At 47.4% G+C, this 14,340-nt stretch overlaps 1 protein-coding gene across 3 annotated transcripts in view; it reads left to right on the forward strand.

Moving 5' to 3' along the window:
• LOC140428312 (pleckstrin homology domain-containing family G member 4B-like) overlaps window positions 1-14,340 on the forward strand; it is a 263,637-nt gene that overhangs the window by 156,476 nt on the left and 92,821 nt on the right. For all 3 annotated transcript variants that reach the window (XM_072514651.1, XM_072514650.1, XM_072514649.1), the window contains exons 5-7: window positions 97-220; window positions 5,456-5,549; window positions 8,219-8,305. In XM_072514651.1, coding sequence (XP_072370752.1) covers window positions 97-220; window positions 5,456-5,549; window positions 8,219-8,305 — 305 coding nt within the window. The remainder of the gene's footprint in view (window positions 1-96; window positions 221-5,455; window positions 5,550-8,218; window positions 8,306-14,340) is intronic.

Here is a 14,340-nt window from a genome sequence, read left to right on the forward strand (position 1 = left end):
GGATATTAAGTGCCAAAATGGTTTAATAAGAGAGCTGGACAAATGGTGTAACAAGAACACATGAAATAACTTTATATTATTTTCTAATCTTTCCAGGAAGCAGGGATAAGGCAGGGAGAGCTGTGTTACAAGTCTGCAATAATAACAGCCTTTTGCAGAGTCAAAGCTGCAGCAGTGAGGACCTTGGCAGACTCCTCCTGTACTTGTACAACATCCCCAGGTGAAACTTTCCTTCTGTATTGTTGCCTGATGACAGGAAACCATTGCAAACTTTGAGGATACACACATTTCTTTCAGCTCTTGTTTCACTTTTGCAAGAAATAAAGCTCGATTCTATACTGGACAGATTGCAAACAGATTGGTGTTGTGTTTAATAGCAGCAAAGCCACATCTAGTCATAACAGTGGTAATGTGCCGGCCAGCCAAGAAACAATCCAGCTCCACTCAGACTTGGCTGGGCTGTTCAGACCAGGCAGGAAACAAGCTTTAATCAGCTTGGCTTAGCTGGATTTAGATTCTCGCTTGAAATAAAGAATGTTCTGTAGTTCAAGAAGTTCACTGCTGAAACAATGAGAAAATCAAAGCTGAGGCATGTTTTCACTTGTGCTGTTGACTTAAAACTCAGCACCTTCACTGCTTGGTTGTGAAGAATGGGGTCATGCTAGCACAGTACCGGGCTAGTAATCTAGAAGTTTGCAATAAAGCTATGGAGACTTGAATTCAAATCCCACCGTGCAGTTTAGGGAATTAAAAAGCAGTTACTAAATAAAATCTGATGTGGACATGCCGGCATTGGACCGGGGTGAGCACAGTAAGAAGTCTTGCAACACCAGGTTAAAGTCCAACAGATTTGTTTCAAATCACTAGTTTTCGGAGCACTGCTCCTTCCTCAGGTGAATGAAGAGGTGGATTCCAGAAACATTTATATAGACAACGTCAAATATGCAAGACGATATTTTGAATGCGGGCATTTGCAGGTAATTAAGTCTTTACAGAACCAGAGAGAGGGGTAACTCCAGGTTAAAGAGGTGTGAATTGTCTCAAGCCAGGACAATTGGTAGGATTTTGCAAGCCCAGGCCAGATGGTGGGGGGTTAATGTAATGCAACGTGAATCCAAGATCCCGGTTGAGCCCGTACTCATTTGTGTGGAACTTGGCTACAAGTTTCTGCTCGGTGATTCTGCGTTGTCGCGCGTCTTGAAGGCCACCTTGGAGAACGCTTACCCGAAGATCAGAGGCTGAATGCCCTCGACTGCTGAAGTGTTCCGCGACTGGAAGGGAACATTCCTGCCTGGTGATTGTCACGTGATGTCCGTTCATCCGTTGTCGCAGCGTCTGCATGGTCTCGCCAATGTACCAGCTTCGGGACATCCTTTCCTGCAGCGTATGTGGAAGGCAACGTTGGCTGAGTCACATGAGTATGTACCGCGTACCTGGTGGGTGGTGTTCTCACGTGTAATGGTGGTAGCCATGTCGATGATCTGGCACGTCTTGCAGAGATTGCCATGGCAGGGTTGTGTGGTGTCGTGGTCGCTGTTCTGAAGGCTGGGTAGTTTGCTGCAAACAGTGGTTTGTTTGAGGTTGCGCGGTTGTATGAAGGCAAGTAGTGGGGGTGTGGGGATGACCTTGGCAAGATGTTTGTCTTCATTGATGACGTGTTGAAGGCTGCGAAAATTATGTAGTAGTTTCTCCGATCTGGGGAAGTACTGGACAACGAAGGGTACGCTGTCGTTTGTGCCCCGTGTTTGTCTTCTGAGGAGGTCGGTGCGGGATTTTGCTGTGGCGCGTTGGAACTGTCGATCGATGAGTCGAGCGCCATATCCCGTTCGTACGAGGGCATCTTTCACCGTCTGTAGATGTCTGTTACGCTCCTCATTGTCTGAGAAGATTCTGTGTATATGGAGGGCTTGTCCATAGGGGATGGCCTCTTTCATGAGTTTAGGGTGGAAGCTGGAGAAGTGGAGCATCGTGAGATTATCCGTGGGCTTGCGGTAAAGCGAAGTGCTGAGGTGACCGTCCTTGATGGAGATGAGTGTGTCCAAGAATGCAACCAATTTTGGAGAGTAGTCCATGGTGAGTCTGATGGTGGGATGGAACTTAATGATATTATCGTGTAGTCGTTTCAGTGATTCTTCGCCGTGGGTCCAAAGGAAGAAAATGAGGTGCGAATTTGGTCCCCATGGCTGTTCTGTGTGTCTGGATGAAGAACATGTTGTCGAATATGAAGATGTTGTCGTCACCTTCACTGCACAACCTCAAACAAACCATTGTTTGCAGCAAACTACCCAGCCTTCAGAACAGCGACCACGACACCACACAACCCTGCCATGGCAATCTCTGCAAGACGTGCCAGATCATCGACATGGCTACCACCATTGCACGTGAGAACACCACCCACCAGGTATGCGGTACATACATGTGCGACTCGGCCAACGTTGTCTACCTCATATGCTGCAGGAAAGGATGTCCCGAAGCGTGGTACATTGGCGAGACCATGCAGACGCTGCGACAACGGATGAACGGACATCGCGCGACAATCGCCAGACAGGAATGTTCCCTTCCAGTCGGGGAACACTTCAGCAGTCGAGGGCATTCAGCCTCTGATCTTCGGGTAAGCGTTCTCCAAGGAGGCCTTCAAGACGCGGGACTGCGCAGAATCGCCGAGCAGAAACTTATAGCCAAGTTCCACACACATGATTACAGCCTCAACCGGGATCTTGGATTCATGTTACATTACATTCATCCCCCACCATCTGGCCTCGACTTGCGAAATCCTACCAACTGTCCTGGCTTGAGACAATTCACACCTCTTTAACCTGGGGTTACCCCTCTATCTGTATCAGTAAAGACTTAATTACCTGCAAATGCTCGCATTCAAAGCATTGTCTTGCATCTTTGACTTTGTCTGTATAAATGTTTCTGGAACCTACCTCTCCATTCACCTGAGGAAGGAGCAGTGCCCCTAAAGCTAGTGATTTGAAACAAATCTGTTGGACTTTAACCTGGTGTTGTAAGACTTCTTAAAATCTGTAATTAAAAAAGCTAAATTAATTAATGACAGCCATAAAACTATTAGATTGTTACAAAAACAATCCCTCTGACTCATGAAAGAAATCTGCCATTTTTCCTTAGCCTAATCTACATTTAATTGGCTGAACACCGTGTGGATTAAGAAATGAGAGTAGCAAGCACACAGAATGTATTCTGTTTGGGAGACCTCAATGTCCATTATCAAGAGTGGCTTGGTAGCATCATCACTGTCTGAGTCCTGAAGCACACCTGCCAGACCATGTTCTGAGATTGGGAGCTTCAATCCTGGACTCCAGGCATGGGACTCGTTCGTTCGTAGACAGACTGTAGACACACTCTGATATCTGCTGAACACTTGTTTATTAGTACTATTTCTAAACCAGTTACAGAGTAGGCACATATCTCGTAGGCATGATTCCAACCTTGCTCTTGGGAATTTAACACATGACTGACTGATCACAGTAGGAAGTCTCAGAACACCAGGTTAAAGTCCAACAGGTTTATTTGAAATCACAAGCTTTCAGAGTGCTGCTCCTTCATCAGGTAAAGTGGAGGCAGGTTCGCAAACACAGCATATATAGGCAGATAATTACAATTGCAAGATAATTACAGATGATGAGTGATCAGTCCAAGAAGGAGCAGTCAGTGGCAGAGTGTGATTCGACTTAAAGCAGAGTTGTTTAATTATTTCATTCAGTTACAGAAAAGGTGCTCTTTCTAAATACTGTCAAAATGATGCAGAAAACTGGTAAAATTACATTGATCCTGATGTACCAACTTTATTCTGTATCTTTCTGTAAGTGTCCAATTGTTCCAGCTGTATCATGATTTGCAGTACAACAGTCAAAATTAACTGTTTAGTATTGCCATCTACTGGCAATAAAGTTCTAATTTGGAATATAGTTCTGCCATCATAAAGTATAGAGACTTGCCTTTCTATATGCCTGTCACAGCCTTGGGGTGTTCCAAAATACTTAACAGTCAACTAAGTATTTTTGAAGTATAGTCACTCCTGCAAATGGCAGCAAAGGCCCTCAAACAGCAATGTAATAATGATCAGATTTGTTTAGAGATATTTGCTGAAGGATACATATTGGTCAGGACGCTGGGGAGAACTGCTTGACTTATCTTTGAAACTGTGCCCTAGGGGGTTTATTATCTCATCTGAAAGTGACACCTCGAGCATGCAGCAATCCTTCAGTGCCACTGAAGTGTCAGGCTGGATTGTTTACTCAAGTCTCTCGGGTGAGACTTGAAGCCAATCTTCTGACTTGGAGGTGCGAGTTTCATCAGAGACTATAAAATCACCTCCCTAACTTAACCAGTCAACACCAACATTCTTAAACTGGCAGGGATATTTTTATATGCATTTGTTCATGGAACTTGGTAGTGCTGACACGGCTATATATATTAACCACCCTTGCTTCATACAGAACGGTGGTAGTAAGCCATTCCTTGAACTACTGAAGTCTCTCTGGTGATGAAGCTACCACAGCAGTACTAGGCAAGGAATTTTAGGATTTTGGCCCAGTGCCAATAAAGAAACCGTCGTAAATGCCCATGAAGATGGTGTGTGTGCAGCACGGTGGCACAGTGGCTCGCACTGCTGCCCCCACAGCACCAGAGACCTGAGTTCGATTCCAGCCTTGGGTGACTGTGTGAAGTTTGCATGTTTTCCCCGTGTCTGCGTGGGTTTCCTCCAGGTGCTCCGGTTTCCCAGGTGCTCCGGTTTCCTCCACAGTCCAAAGAAGTGCAACTTAGGTAGATTGGCCATGTTAAATTGACCTTTAGTGTCCAAAGATGCGCAGGTTAGGTGAGGTTACGGGGATAGGGTGGGGAGTGGGCCTAGATAGGATGCTCTTTCAGAGGTTCGGTGCAGGCTCGATGGGCCAAATGGCCTCCTTCTGTACTGTAGGGATTCTACGGTCTCTTGAAGCTAATGGTGTTATCATCAGCTGGAATTCTCTAGCCGTTTGTTGGCGGCGGGATTCTCTAGTCCTGCCAGCAGCCCAACTCCGCGTGTGGGTTTCCCGGCGCCGTGGGGTGCCTTTGATGGGGGTTCCCACTGCGGCGGGAACAGAGAATCTCGCCATCTACGAATGGCGCACTGCCTCCCGCTGCTGCGAAGCACGCGGCTGGGAGGCCGAAGAGTCCCGCTCATCATAATTTAATTTGACCATCTAGTGACCAAATGGTTTCTAAAGACCCAGGCGAGCAAAGCAAAATGACCATTGACTTCAGGACTGGAAGATCCTATCAGTGGACAATGGCAAGCTTCCTTCGTCCCTGGTAAACCCGCAATGGGGGTTTGGTGGAGGTGGCAGGGGTAAACTCTTAATTATTCCAGTGATTATAAGTGGTATTCAAAAGCTGAAATTAAAACCGAATTGTTCTTTAATTTTATTCTTAACATTTCTTTTCACAGGAAGGAAGTTCGGGATCTGGGATTAACAATGGTTGTAGATGCCCGGAGACGCCCACCTCATGCTACATTGTTTAAAGCTTTTGGAACTCTTCAGGTGAAAATGGATAAATATTAGTTACGGAATGTCCCCAGGATATTTTTAAAGACTCACTTTCCCTTCTCTTCATTGTTACGAGCACATAAACAATGACAGGCAGGAAAAGACTTAATAGCCCATCTATCCTGATGCACAGGACAGTGAGGCCTTGTGTCTCACAGTGTATGCACTCCCCCAACTCACACAAAAACCAGCTGATCTCCTGAGATTGCTAAAGTGCCCAGATTAATTTGGGGGAATCAAAATCTGGAAAATTTCTTTCTGATTTGAGCCGATTGAAATCTAGCCCAGGAGATCACGATGGCCCCAATTAATGTTACAGCAGGCTTGCCTCTTGCATGAGGTGCTTTTAAATCCAGCCAGACACTAGTCCAGTTCTGACATGAAGGAATTCATGGTATCTCTGTTCTCTACATATCCTAATCCACACATCCATTACTCTCTGGACAAAGAAGCACCTTCTCCTAACATCTAACCTTGTTGTCCCTTTACACCGCTTGGAATTATGATCACTGGTCCTCTCTGATTTATTTATTTGAAACTATTTGTCCACCCATACCCAAACACTCTCTTATCTCTTCATTATCATTTAAATCTGAAACAAATTGAGGTAACCTTCATAACTTCCGTCTGAAGACATCACTTATCTAAACCAAAGTAGGGCCAAATGAAGGGCCTGCTGTGCAATCTACTTTGATTTTCATCCGAAGGATGGTGGTAATCTGGAACAGGCTGCCTGAAAAGTTGGTGGAAGCAGAGACCCCCATAACATTTAAGAAGTAACATTTTTGATGCGCACTTGTGATGCCAAGGCATACAAGTCTATGGGCCAAGCGCTAGAAAATGAGATCAGAATACTTAGGTGGTTGTTTTTGACCGGTGCAGGTGAAAAATGAAATGAAAATGAAAATCGCTTATTGTCACAAGTAGGCTTCAAATGAAGTTACTGTGAAAGCCCCTAGTCGCCACATTCCGGCGCCTGTTCGGGGAGGCTGGTACGGGAAGGTGCGATGGGCCGAATGGCCTTTTCTGTGCAGTAAACATCTATGACTCTATGACTCTTCTATGTAAAGGTTGTCACCAAATTCTCTTTCTCTAACCACTTTCACGCAGCTTCCCACATCATCAGTTCCGAAATATACTTTTTCAAATGTATTTATTATATATAAAGCAAAAATAATTTGTTAGGTATGGGTCCTGAATTCCAATCAGACACTCCACACCTGAATCTTCCAGGCAGCTATTGCCTTGTACATCATTCCCCTAATTTGTCCCTGGTTCCAATCTTTATTCACATCTGTTCTTCACCCATGTGGCATTTAGACTAATACAGAACATTAGTCAAAATGTGTCACAGAGAAAAATGGCAGAGAGAAAGAAATCAGGAAAGCAGAGGAATGCTGACAGTGTAAGCAAAGTAACAGAGAAAATCAATGGAGCGTCAGAAGACAGGAAACTGGAAATTGAAAGAAAGAAAAAAAAGGCCGAATTTCATGGAGAACCTGTCTTGTTTTCCTTCCGTTAATGTGAACAGAAAGTAAATTAGACCAGCTCTGTTGTGGCTGTGTGATCTGTACAGCCAGATTTTCATCCCCGTGCCCCATGGAGATGAAGCTTTCGACCCATGCAGTAAAAAATTAACCCTGCCCCATTTAGGAAATACTTCAGCAGCAACCAGAGGCCCAACCTAAACTAAAGATTTGACAATTTAAGTTGAGTTTGTTTATACTTGTTATTAGTAAGGTGGTGTCCCAGCAGGAAAAAAAAAGTAAAACGAGGAAAATAGAATACAGGGGCGAAATTCTCCGGTATCGGCGCGATGTCCGCCGACTGGCGCCCAAAACGGCACAAATCAGTCGAGCATCGCGCCGCCCCAAAGGTGCGGAATGCTCCGCATCTTTGGGGGCGGAGCCCCAACCTTAAGGGGCTAGGCCGGCGGCGGATGAATTTCCGCCCCGCCAGCTGGCGGAAAAGGCCTTTGGTGCCCCGCCAGCTGGCGCGGAAATGACATCTCCGAGCGGCGCATGCGCGGGAGCATTAGCGGCCGCTGACGGCATTCCCACGCATGCGCAGTGGAGGGAGTCTCTTCCGCCTCCGCCATGATGGAGACCGCGGCGAAGGCGGAAGGGAAAGAGTGCCCCCACGGCACAGGCCCACCCGCGGATCGGTGGGCCCCGATCGCGGGCCAGTCCACCGTGGGGGCACCCCCCGGGGCCAGATCGCCCCGCGCCCCCCCAGGACCCCGGAGCCCGCCCACGCCGCCTTGTCCCGCCGGTAAGGTAGGTGGTTTAATCTACGCCGGCGGGACAGGCATTTTAGAGGCGGGACTTCATCCGGGCCGGAGAATCGCGGGGGGGGCCGCCAACCGGCGCGGCACGATTCTCGCCCCCGCCGAATATCCGGTGCCGGAGAATTCGGCAACCGCCGGGGGCGGGATTCACGCCAGCCCCCGACGATTCTCCGACCCGGCGGGGGGGGGGTCGGAGAATCTCGCCCCAGGTCTGAACTGACCTGATATACTTTAAAATGGAACACCAATAAAACAGGGAATTAAGAATACTAGTCCGAACTGTTTATTTCCTTCTGGGTATTTGTTGTGTAATCTCTAACTATATGTTGTATTGATGTTTCCACTGCTTCAATCACTTTGTTGTTTAATTCTCCAGGAGTTTGCTCCTCACTCCATTCATTGTGTCCTGATATTGGCAGATAAGGAGGCAACACTTAAATTGGAGAAATGTCCGGGAGTACCTGTAAGTGTTGCTTAAACCACTTGAAAAATCCAAATAGAACGGTAAAGTGATTTTAGCTTGATTTTCCCTGTGTCAGAATCTTTCTTTAAAATGAAAATGATACAGATGAGTTCCACAATTACATTGGCGCTTTATGCTTTCCCATTTACACATAATCTGCCCTTCAGTTGGGAGCTAGTCCGAGTCATGCAATAGCCCCTCGCCATGTAACTCGAAAATAACTGATAGGACGTGCTTGGAAGCATGGCAATGATATTTTTGTGCCAACTTCTCTACCCGTCCCTTCAATGCATCCCAGCAATGGTAGGCACTGAGTTGAGCCGCACAACTGAAAACTGTCTAAGGAAGGGCGCTTGAAGCAAGGGTTCGGACTTAAAGGAGGACTCTGGTTGGAGTATTTTGCTACAACAACGCTAGACCAAAATGCTGTGGATGCCAGCAACATGAAGTTAAGACAGAAAATACTGTAAATGCTCGACAAGCCAGGCAGCACCTGTGGAGGAAGAAAAGCAGAGTTGCCGACCTTTCATCAGAGCTGGAGTTTGAGATGTAACAGATGTTTCATCTACAGAGGCAGGGAAATGGGAGGGAAAGGGTGATAGGATGTTAGGCCAGAGAGACAAAAGTGCTGATGGGGTGCAAGGGAAAGGGGGATAGTGGCAGAACAAATAAAAATTGCTTTTAAATATGCTGCAAATGATAAAATGCCCATGGTCACTGACCCAAGTCTCACTGACATATAAGAAAAGTGGTGCGTCAACAACAACATTGTAAACTGAAACATTTGTCCTCTAATGGAGGACTCTGTTGTGAACACCTGGTTGTGCAATTTATGAATGTCTATGCTGACACGGCAGATTCTGTCCTGGATCTCCACGTTGATGATGACCTTTTGAGATAAGTAGTTGCTGAGACATGGGAATGACATATATATGTTATATGTATTATATATATTTAATAGAAAGAGATAGATAGATATATGGCAATTAGACAAATTGTGTCACCCAGCATAGGCACCTCTGACATTGGGGAATTTTCCATCAGTGTTTCTCCAGAGGATGCTCAAAGTCAAGTCGGAAGAAAGGTGAACAAACTCCGTTATCTTCACCAAAGCCATTTTCTCCAGCATCACAACCATGATCCTGCAGAATCAGCTCCATTCGTCTGGACAGTGCGTACGCAAGCCAAAGCTAATCAGCTTCTGAAGAAGATACTCTTTTCACAGCTTACGGATCCCATGGAGGATGGTGAAATGTTTTCGATTACTCTGAAGGCCTCGTTGAAAAGGCATCAAATTTGACATGGGTGTATGGCTTGAATTTGCCACAAGCTGGCACCTCATCCACCAAGCCGCAACAACGTCAGAAACTGACCCCATAAACTCAGCTTCAGGAAAGCGATGACAGCAGAACCCTTGAGAGATCAGAACCCTGCTTCCCCTTCCTCAGAACAATTTTTGTCCACTCTGTCCAAAGACTGTGCATCCAGGGTTGGCCTGGTCAGTCACCTCAGGACGCGCAGGTCATGAAGTCTGGCAGGTGTCATCCGTGTTTTGAGTGAATGATGACAACAAAATGACAAAAATATATCATTGACAGCAGCTGCTACCCAAGTCAATGGAGGCAATGGTTATAGTCTGAAATCATTGAGCTCAGTGTTGATTGCAGAAGGTTGCCAAATGCTTAGTTGAAAGGTGATGCATCTTCCCTTGAACTTTATTAGCGTAGGAGACCACGGACTGAGCAGTCAAGTGGGAGTGTGATGGATAATTATACAATTAATGACTAGTTTACCAAAAAAGGAACCTTTTTATATATACATAGCTTCCTTATTCACATCTGGAGGTTTGTGCCAAAATTGGGAGAACTGTCCCACAGATTAATCAAGCAACAGCCATCCCTAGAACTCACTGCCTGAAAGGGCTGTAGAGGCGTGAACCCTCACTACATTTGAGAAGTATTTAGATGAGCACTTGAAATGCCATGGCACACAAAGCTATGGGTCAAGTACTGGAAAGTGGGATTAGACTAAATAGGCGCTTGATGGCCTGTGCGGACATGATGGACTGAAGGGCCTCTCTCCATGCTGTAAAAGCTCTATGACTCTCTATGATTTACTGGTATCCATCACCATCCATGAGAATGTCCTGTTCCATCAGCAGGACAGATACACCAGTGGTGGTTGCAGAACAATCGTATACAGTCTGAGAGGGAGTCATCCTAAGAGTCCTCAACATTGATTCCCAACCCCAAGAAGCCTAAAAGCGTCAGATCAAACAGAGGCAAGGTTACCGTCTCCTAATTACACCCCATTGCTGGCCCTCTGCTGATGAATCAGTACTTCTCCATGTTGAACAACAGTTGGTGGAATCACTGAGGATGTTAAAGGCACAGAATAATGAGTGGGGGACTTCAATGTCCATCGCTAAAGGTGACTGAATAGCACCATTACTGACCGAGCTGGCTAAGCTGGAAAAAGAAGATGGTTGTGATTTCTGAAGGCCAACAGCTCAGCCCCAACAGGGATTCCTCAGCACAATGCCCGAGGCCCAATCATGTTCAACTGCTTAATCAATGGCTTCTCTCCATCAAAAGGTCAAAACTGGGGTCTTCGCTGATGATTGCACAATGCTCAGTGTCATTCTTGACTCCTCAGATACTGAAGCAGTCTATGACCACATGCAGCAAGACCTGAACAATATTCAGACTTTGGTTAATAAGTGACAAATACAGTTGCACCACACAAATGTAAAGCAATGATCATCTTCAACATAGGAGAATCTAACCATCTTCCCTTGACAGTCAATAGCATTATCATCACTGAAAGCCCCACTATAGGGGCTGGTTTAGCTCACTGGGCTAAATCGCTGGCTTTTAAAGCAGACCAAGGCAGGCCAGCAGCAAGGTTCAATTCCCGTACCAGCCTCCCCGAACAGGCGCCGGAATGTGGTGACTAGGGGCTTTTCACAGTAACTTCATTTGAAGCCTACTTGTGACAATAAGCGATTTTCATTTTCATTTTCAACATCCTGGGGTCACTGGACCAGCCATATAAATATTGTGCCTACAACAGCAAGTTAGAGGCTGAGAATCTGTGCCAAGTAGTTCACCTCCTGATTCTGCAGCCTGTCCACCATCTATAAGGCGCACATCAGGGGTGTGATGCCTGGATTAATGCAGCCCTAATAACTCTCAAGAAGCTCAACACCATTCAGGCTAAGGCAGCCAGCTTGATTGGCACCCCATTCACCTCCTTCAACATATAGTCCCTCCACCGCCGACGCACAGTGGCAGCAGTGTGTACTATCGACAGGATACATGGCAGGAAGGCTGCTTAGGCAGTATCTTCCAAACCAACAACCTCCACCACCTAGAAGTATGAGGGCAACAGACGCATGGGAGCAGCACCATCTGCAACTCGCCTCCAAGTCATATACCATCTGACTTGAAATTATATCGCTGTTTCTTCACTGTGGTGTACTTGCGCGACATGGACTGCAGCGGTTCAAGAAGGCCGATCACCACCATCATCTCAAGGGCGATTAAGGATGGGCAATAAATGCTGGCGATCCTCACATCCTGTGAAAGAAGAAATCAAAATATGATTCAATTCAATGAACTCCATTCCAACATCCCATTTATTTTCTCTTCATTCCCATGGGAAATTGCATTGCCCCTAATTTTGAAATTGAGTAATTGGAAAATTATAAGAGAGGATAATTGGGCCATTACACCTTTTTAAAAAAATTATATTTACCTTTATGTACACAGAATAAGAAATATATATATACATATATAGAAGAGAAGGGCACACCTAAACAAACCCCCCCAAAAAAGTAATAAAAAATAAAATAGAATAACTGGTAGAGTATTGTGCACCAGCTCAACAGCAGCAACTCTGTACAACTGGCAAAATTATTTACAACACATAAGTAGGCGACTGTGGGGGGGAGGGGGGGGGGGGGGGGGGTGGAGACTGGGGAGGTAAATATACATTTGGGTGCTGGAGAAACAATTACAGTGGGCAATACTCGAATGGGTTTGGTGTTGGTGTTGTCACTTGCTTCTCCCGGACGGATCTCGCAGCCTTTGTCATCTCGCGCTCACCTCGGCTTCAGCCGTTCCTCCCGTCTTTCGCCTGTATTCTCCTTGTTTTCTGTTCCTGGAGATGCCAAGTTTGTTATCGTATCCCATGCCCTCCTTCCGGCTGCCATTTCCCTGCCGCGCCCCCACCTCCCTGGTTCTCCTCTTTTGTTCCCTGTCCCTTCCCTCTCCCCCCTCCCCCCTCCTGTGGTTCGCCTTTCTTTCCTCTTAGGTTCAGCTGCCCCCCCCCCCCCCCCCCCCCCTCTCCCGGTCTATCTCTCCCTCTCGTGCTTTGGCTCCTTTCCCCTGATTCTTAGCTACCTGGCTATTCTTCTGCTTGTTCGGTGGCCACAAACAGGTCCTGGAACAATTGCGTGAATGGCTCCCACGTTCTGTGGAAGCCGTCGTCTGACCCTCGGATGGCGAATTTGATTTTCTCCATTTGGAGAGATTCCGAGAGGTCGGACAGCCAGTCTGCAGCTTTGGGTGGTGCTGCTGACCGCCAGCCGAACAGGATTCTACGGCGGCCGATCAGGGAGGCAAAGGCAAGGGCGTCCGCCCTCCTCCCCAGGAATAGATCTGGCTGGCCTGAAACCCCGAAGACCGCCACTTTCGGGAATGGCTTCATCCTCATCCCCACCACTTTGGACTTTGCCTCGAAGATGGCTGTCCAGTATCCCACAAGTCTGGGACAAGACCAGAACATGTGGGCGTGGTTGGCCGGGCCTCCTTGGCACTGTTCACATCTATGCTCCGCCTCCGGGAAGAACCTACTCATACGGGTTCTTGTTAAGTGGGCTCAGTGTACCACTTTTAACTGCGTCAGGCTGAGCCTTGCGCACGTGGAGGTGGAGTTGGCCCTGTGCAGTGCTTCGCTCCAGAGTCCCCACCCTATTTCAATGCCCAGGTCCTCCTCCCATTTCTTTCTTGTTGCGTCCAGTATGGTGTCGGCCCTCTGTACCAGTCGGTCATACATACATGTCCACTCGTGCGTTGGCACATGTGCCGCGGGATAGGGCATCAGGAGGCTCGTTTAGCTTCCTGGGACGATACAAGATCTCATAGTTGTAGGTGGAGAGTTCTATTCTCCACCATAAGATCTTATCGTTCTTTATCTTGCCCCGCTGTGCATTATCGAACATGAAAGCAACCGACCGATGGTCAGTGAGGGGAGTGAATCTCCTGCTGGCCAGGTAATGCCTCCAGTGTCGCACAGCTTCTACTCTGGCCTGGGCCTCCTTCTCGACTGAGGAATGGCGGATTTCTGAAGCATGGAGGGTGCGTGAGAAGAAGGCCACGGGTCTGCCCGCTTGGTTGAGGGTGGCCGCCAGAGCTACGTCGGACGCGTCGCTCTCGACCTGGAAGGGGAGGGACTCATTGATGGCGTGCATCGTGGCCTTTGCAATGTCTGCTTTGATGCGGCTGAAGGTCTGGTGTGCCTCTATCGATAGGGGAAAAACTGTGGATTGGATCAGTGCACGGGCCTTGTCCGCATAGTTGGGGACCCACTGGGCATAGTAGGAAAAAAAACCTAGGCAGCGCTTCAGGGCCTTGGAACAGTGCGGGAGGGGGAACTCCATAAGGGGGCACATGCATTCAGGGTTGGGGCCTACCACTCCATTACGCACTACGTAGCTGAGGATGGCTAGGCGGCCGGTGCTGAACACGCATTTATCCTTGTTATGCGTGAGGTTAAGGATTTTTGCAGTTTGGAGGAATTTTTGGATGTTGTTGTCGTGGTCCTGCTTATCGTGGCCGCAGATGGTGACATTATCGAGGTACGGGAACGTGGCCCGTAAACCGTACCGGTCAACCATTCAGTCCATCTCTCGTTGGAAGACCGAGACCCCGTTAGTGACACCGAAGGGAACCCTTAAGAAGTGGTAGAGCCGCCCATCTGCTTCGAAGGCAGTGTATTTGCGGTCACTAGTGCGGATGGGAAGCTGGTGGTAG

Source organism: Scyliorhinus torazame, chromosome 8, assembly GCF_047496885.1.
Source record: "Scyliorhinus torazame isolate Kashiwa2021f chromosome 8, sScyTor2.1, whole genome shotgun sequence".
NCBI classification, from domain to species: Eukaryota; Metazoa; Chordata; class Chondrichthyes; order Carcharhiniformes; family Scyliorhinidae; genus Scyliorhinus; species Scyliorhinus torazame.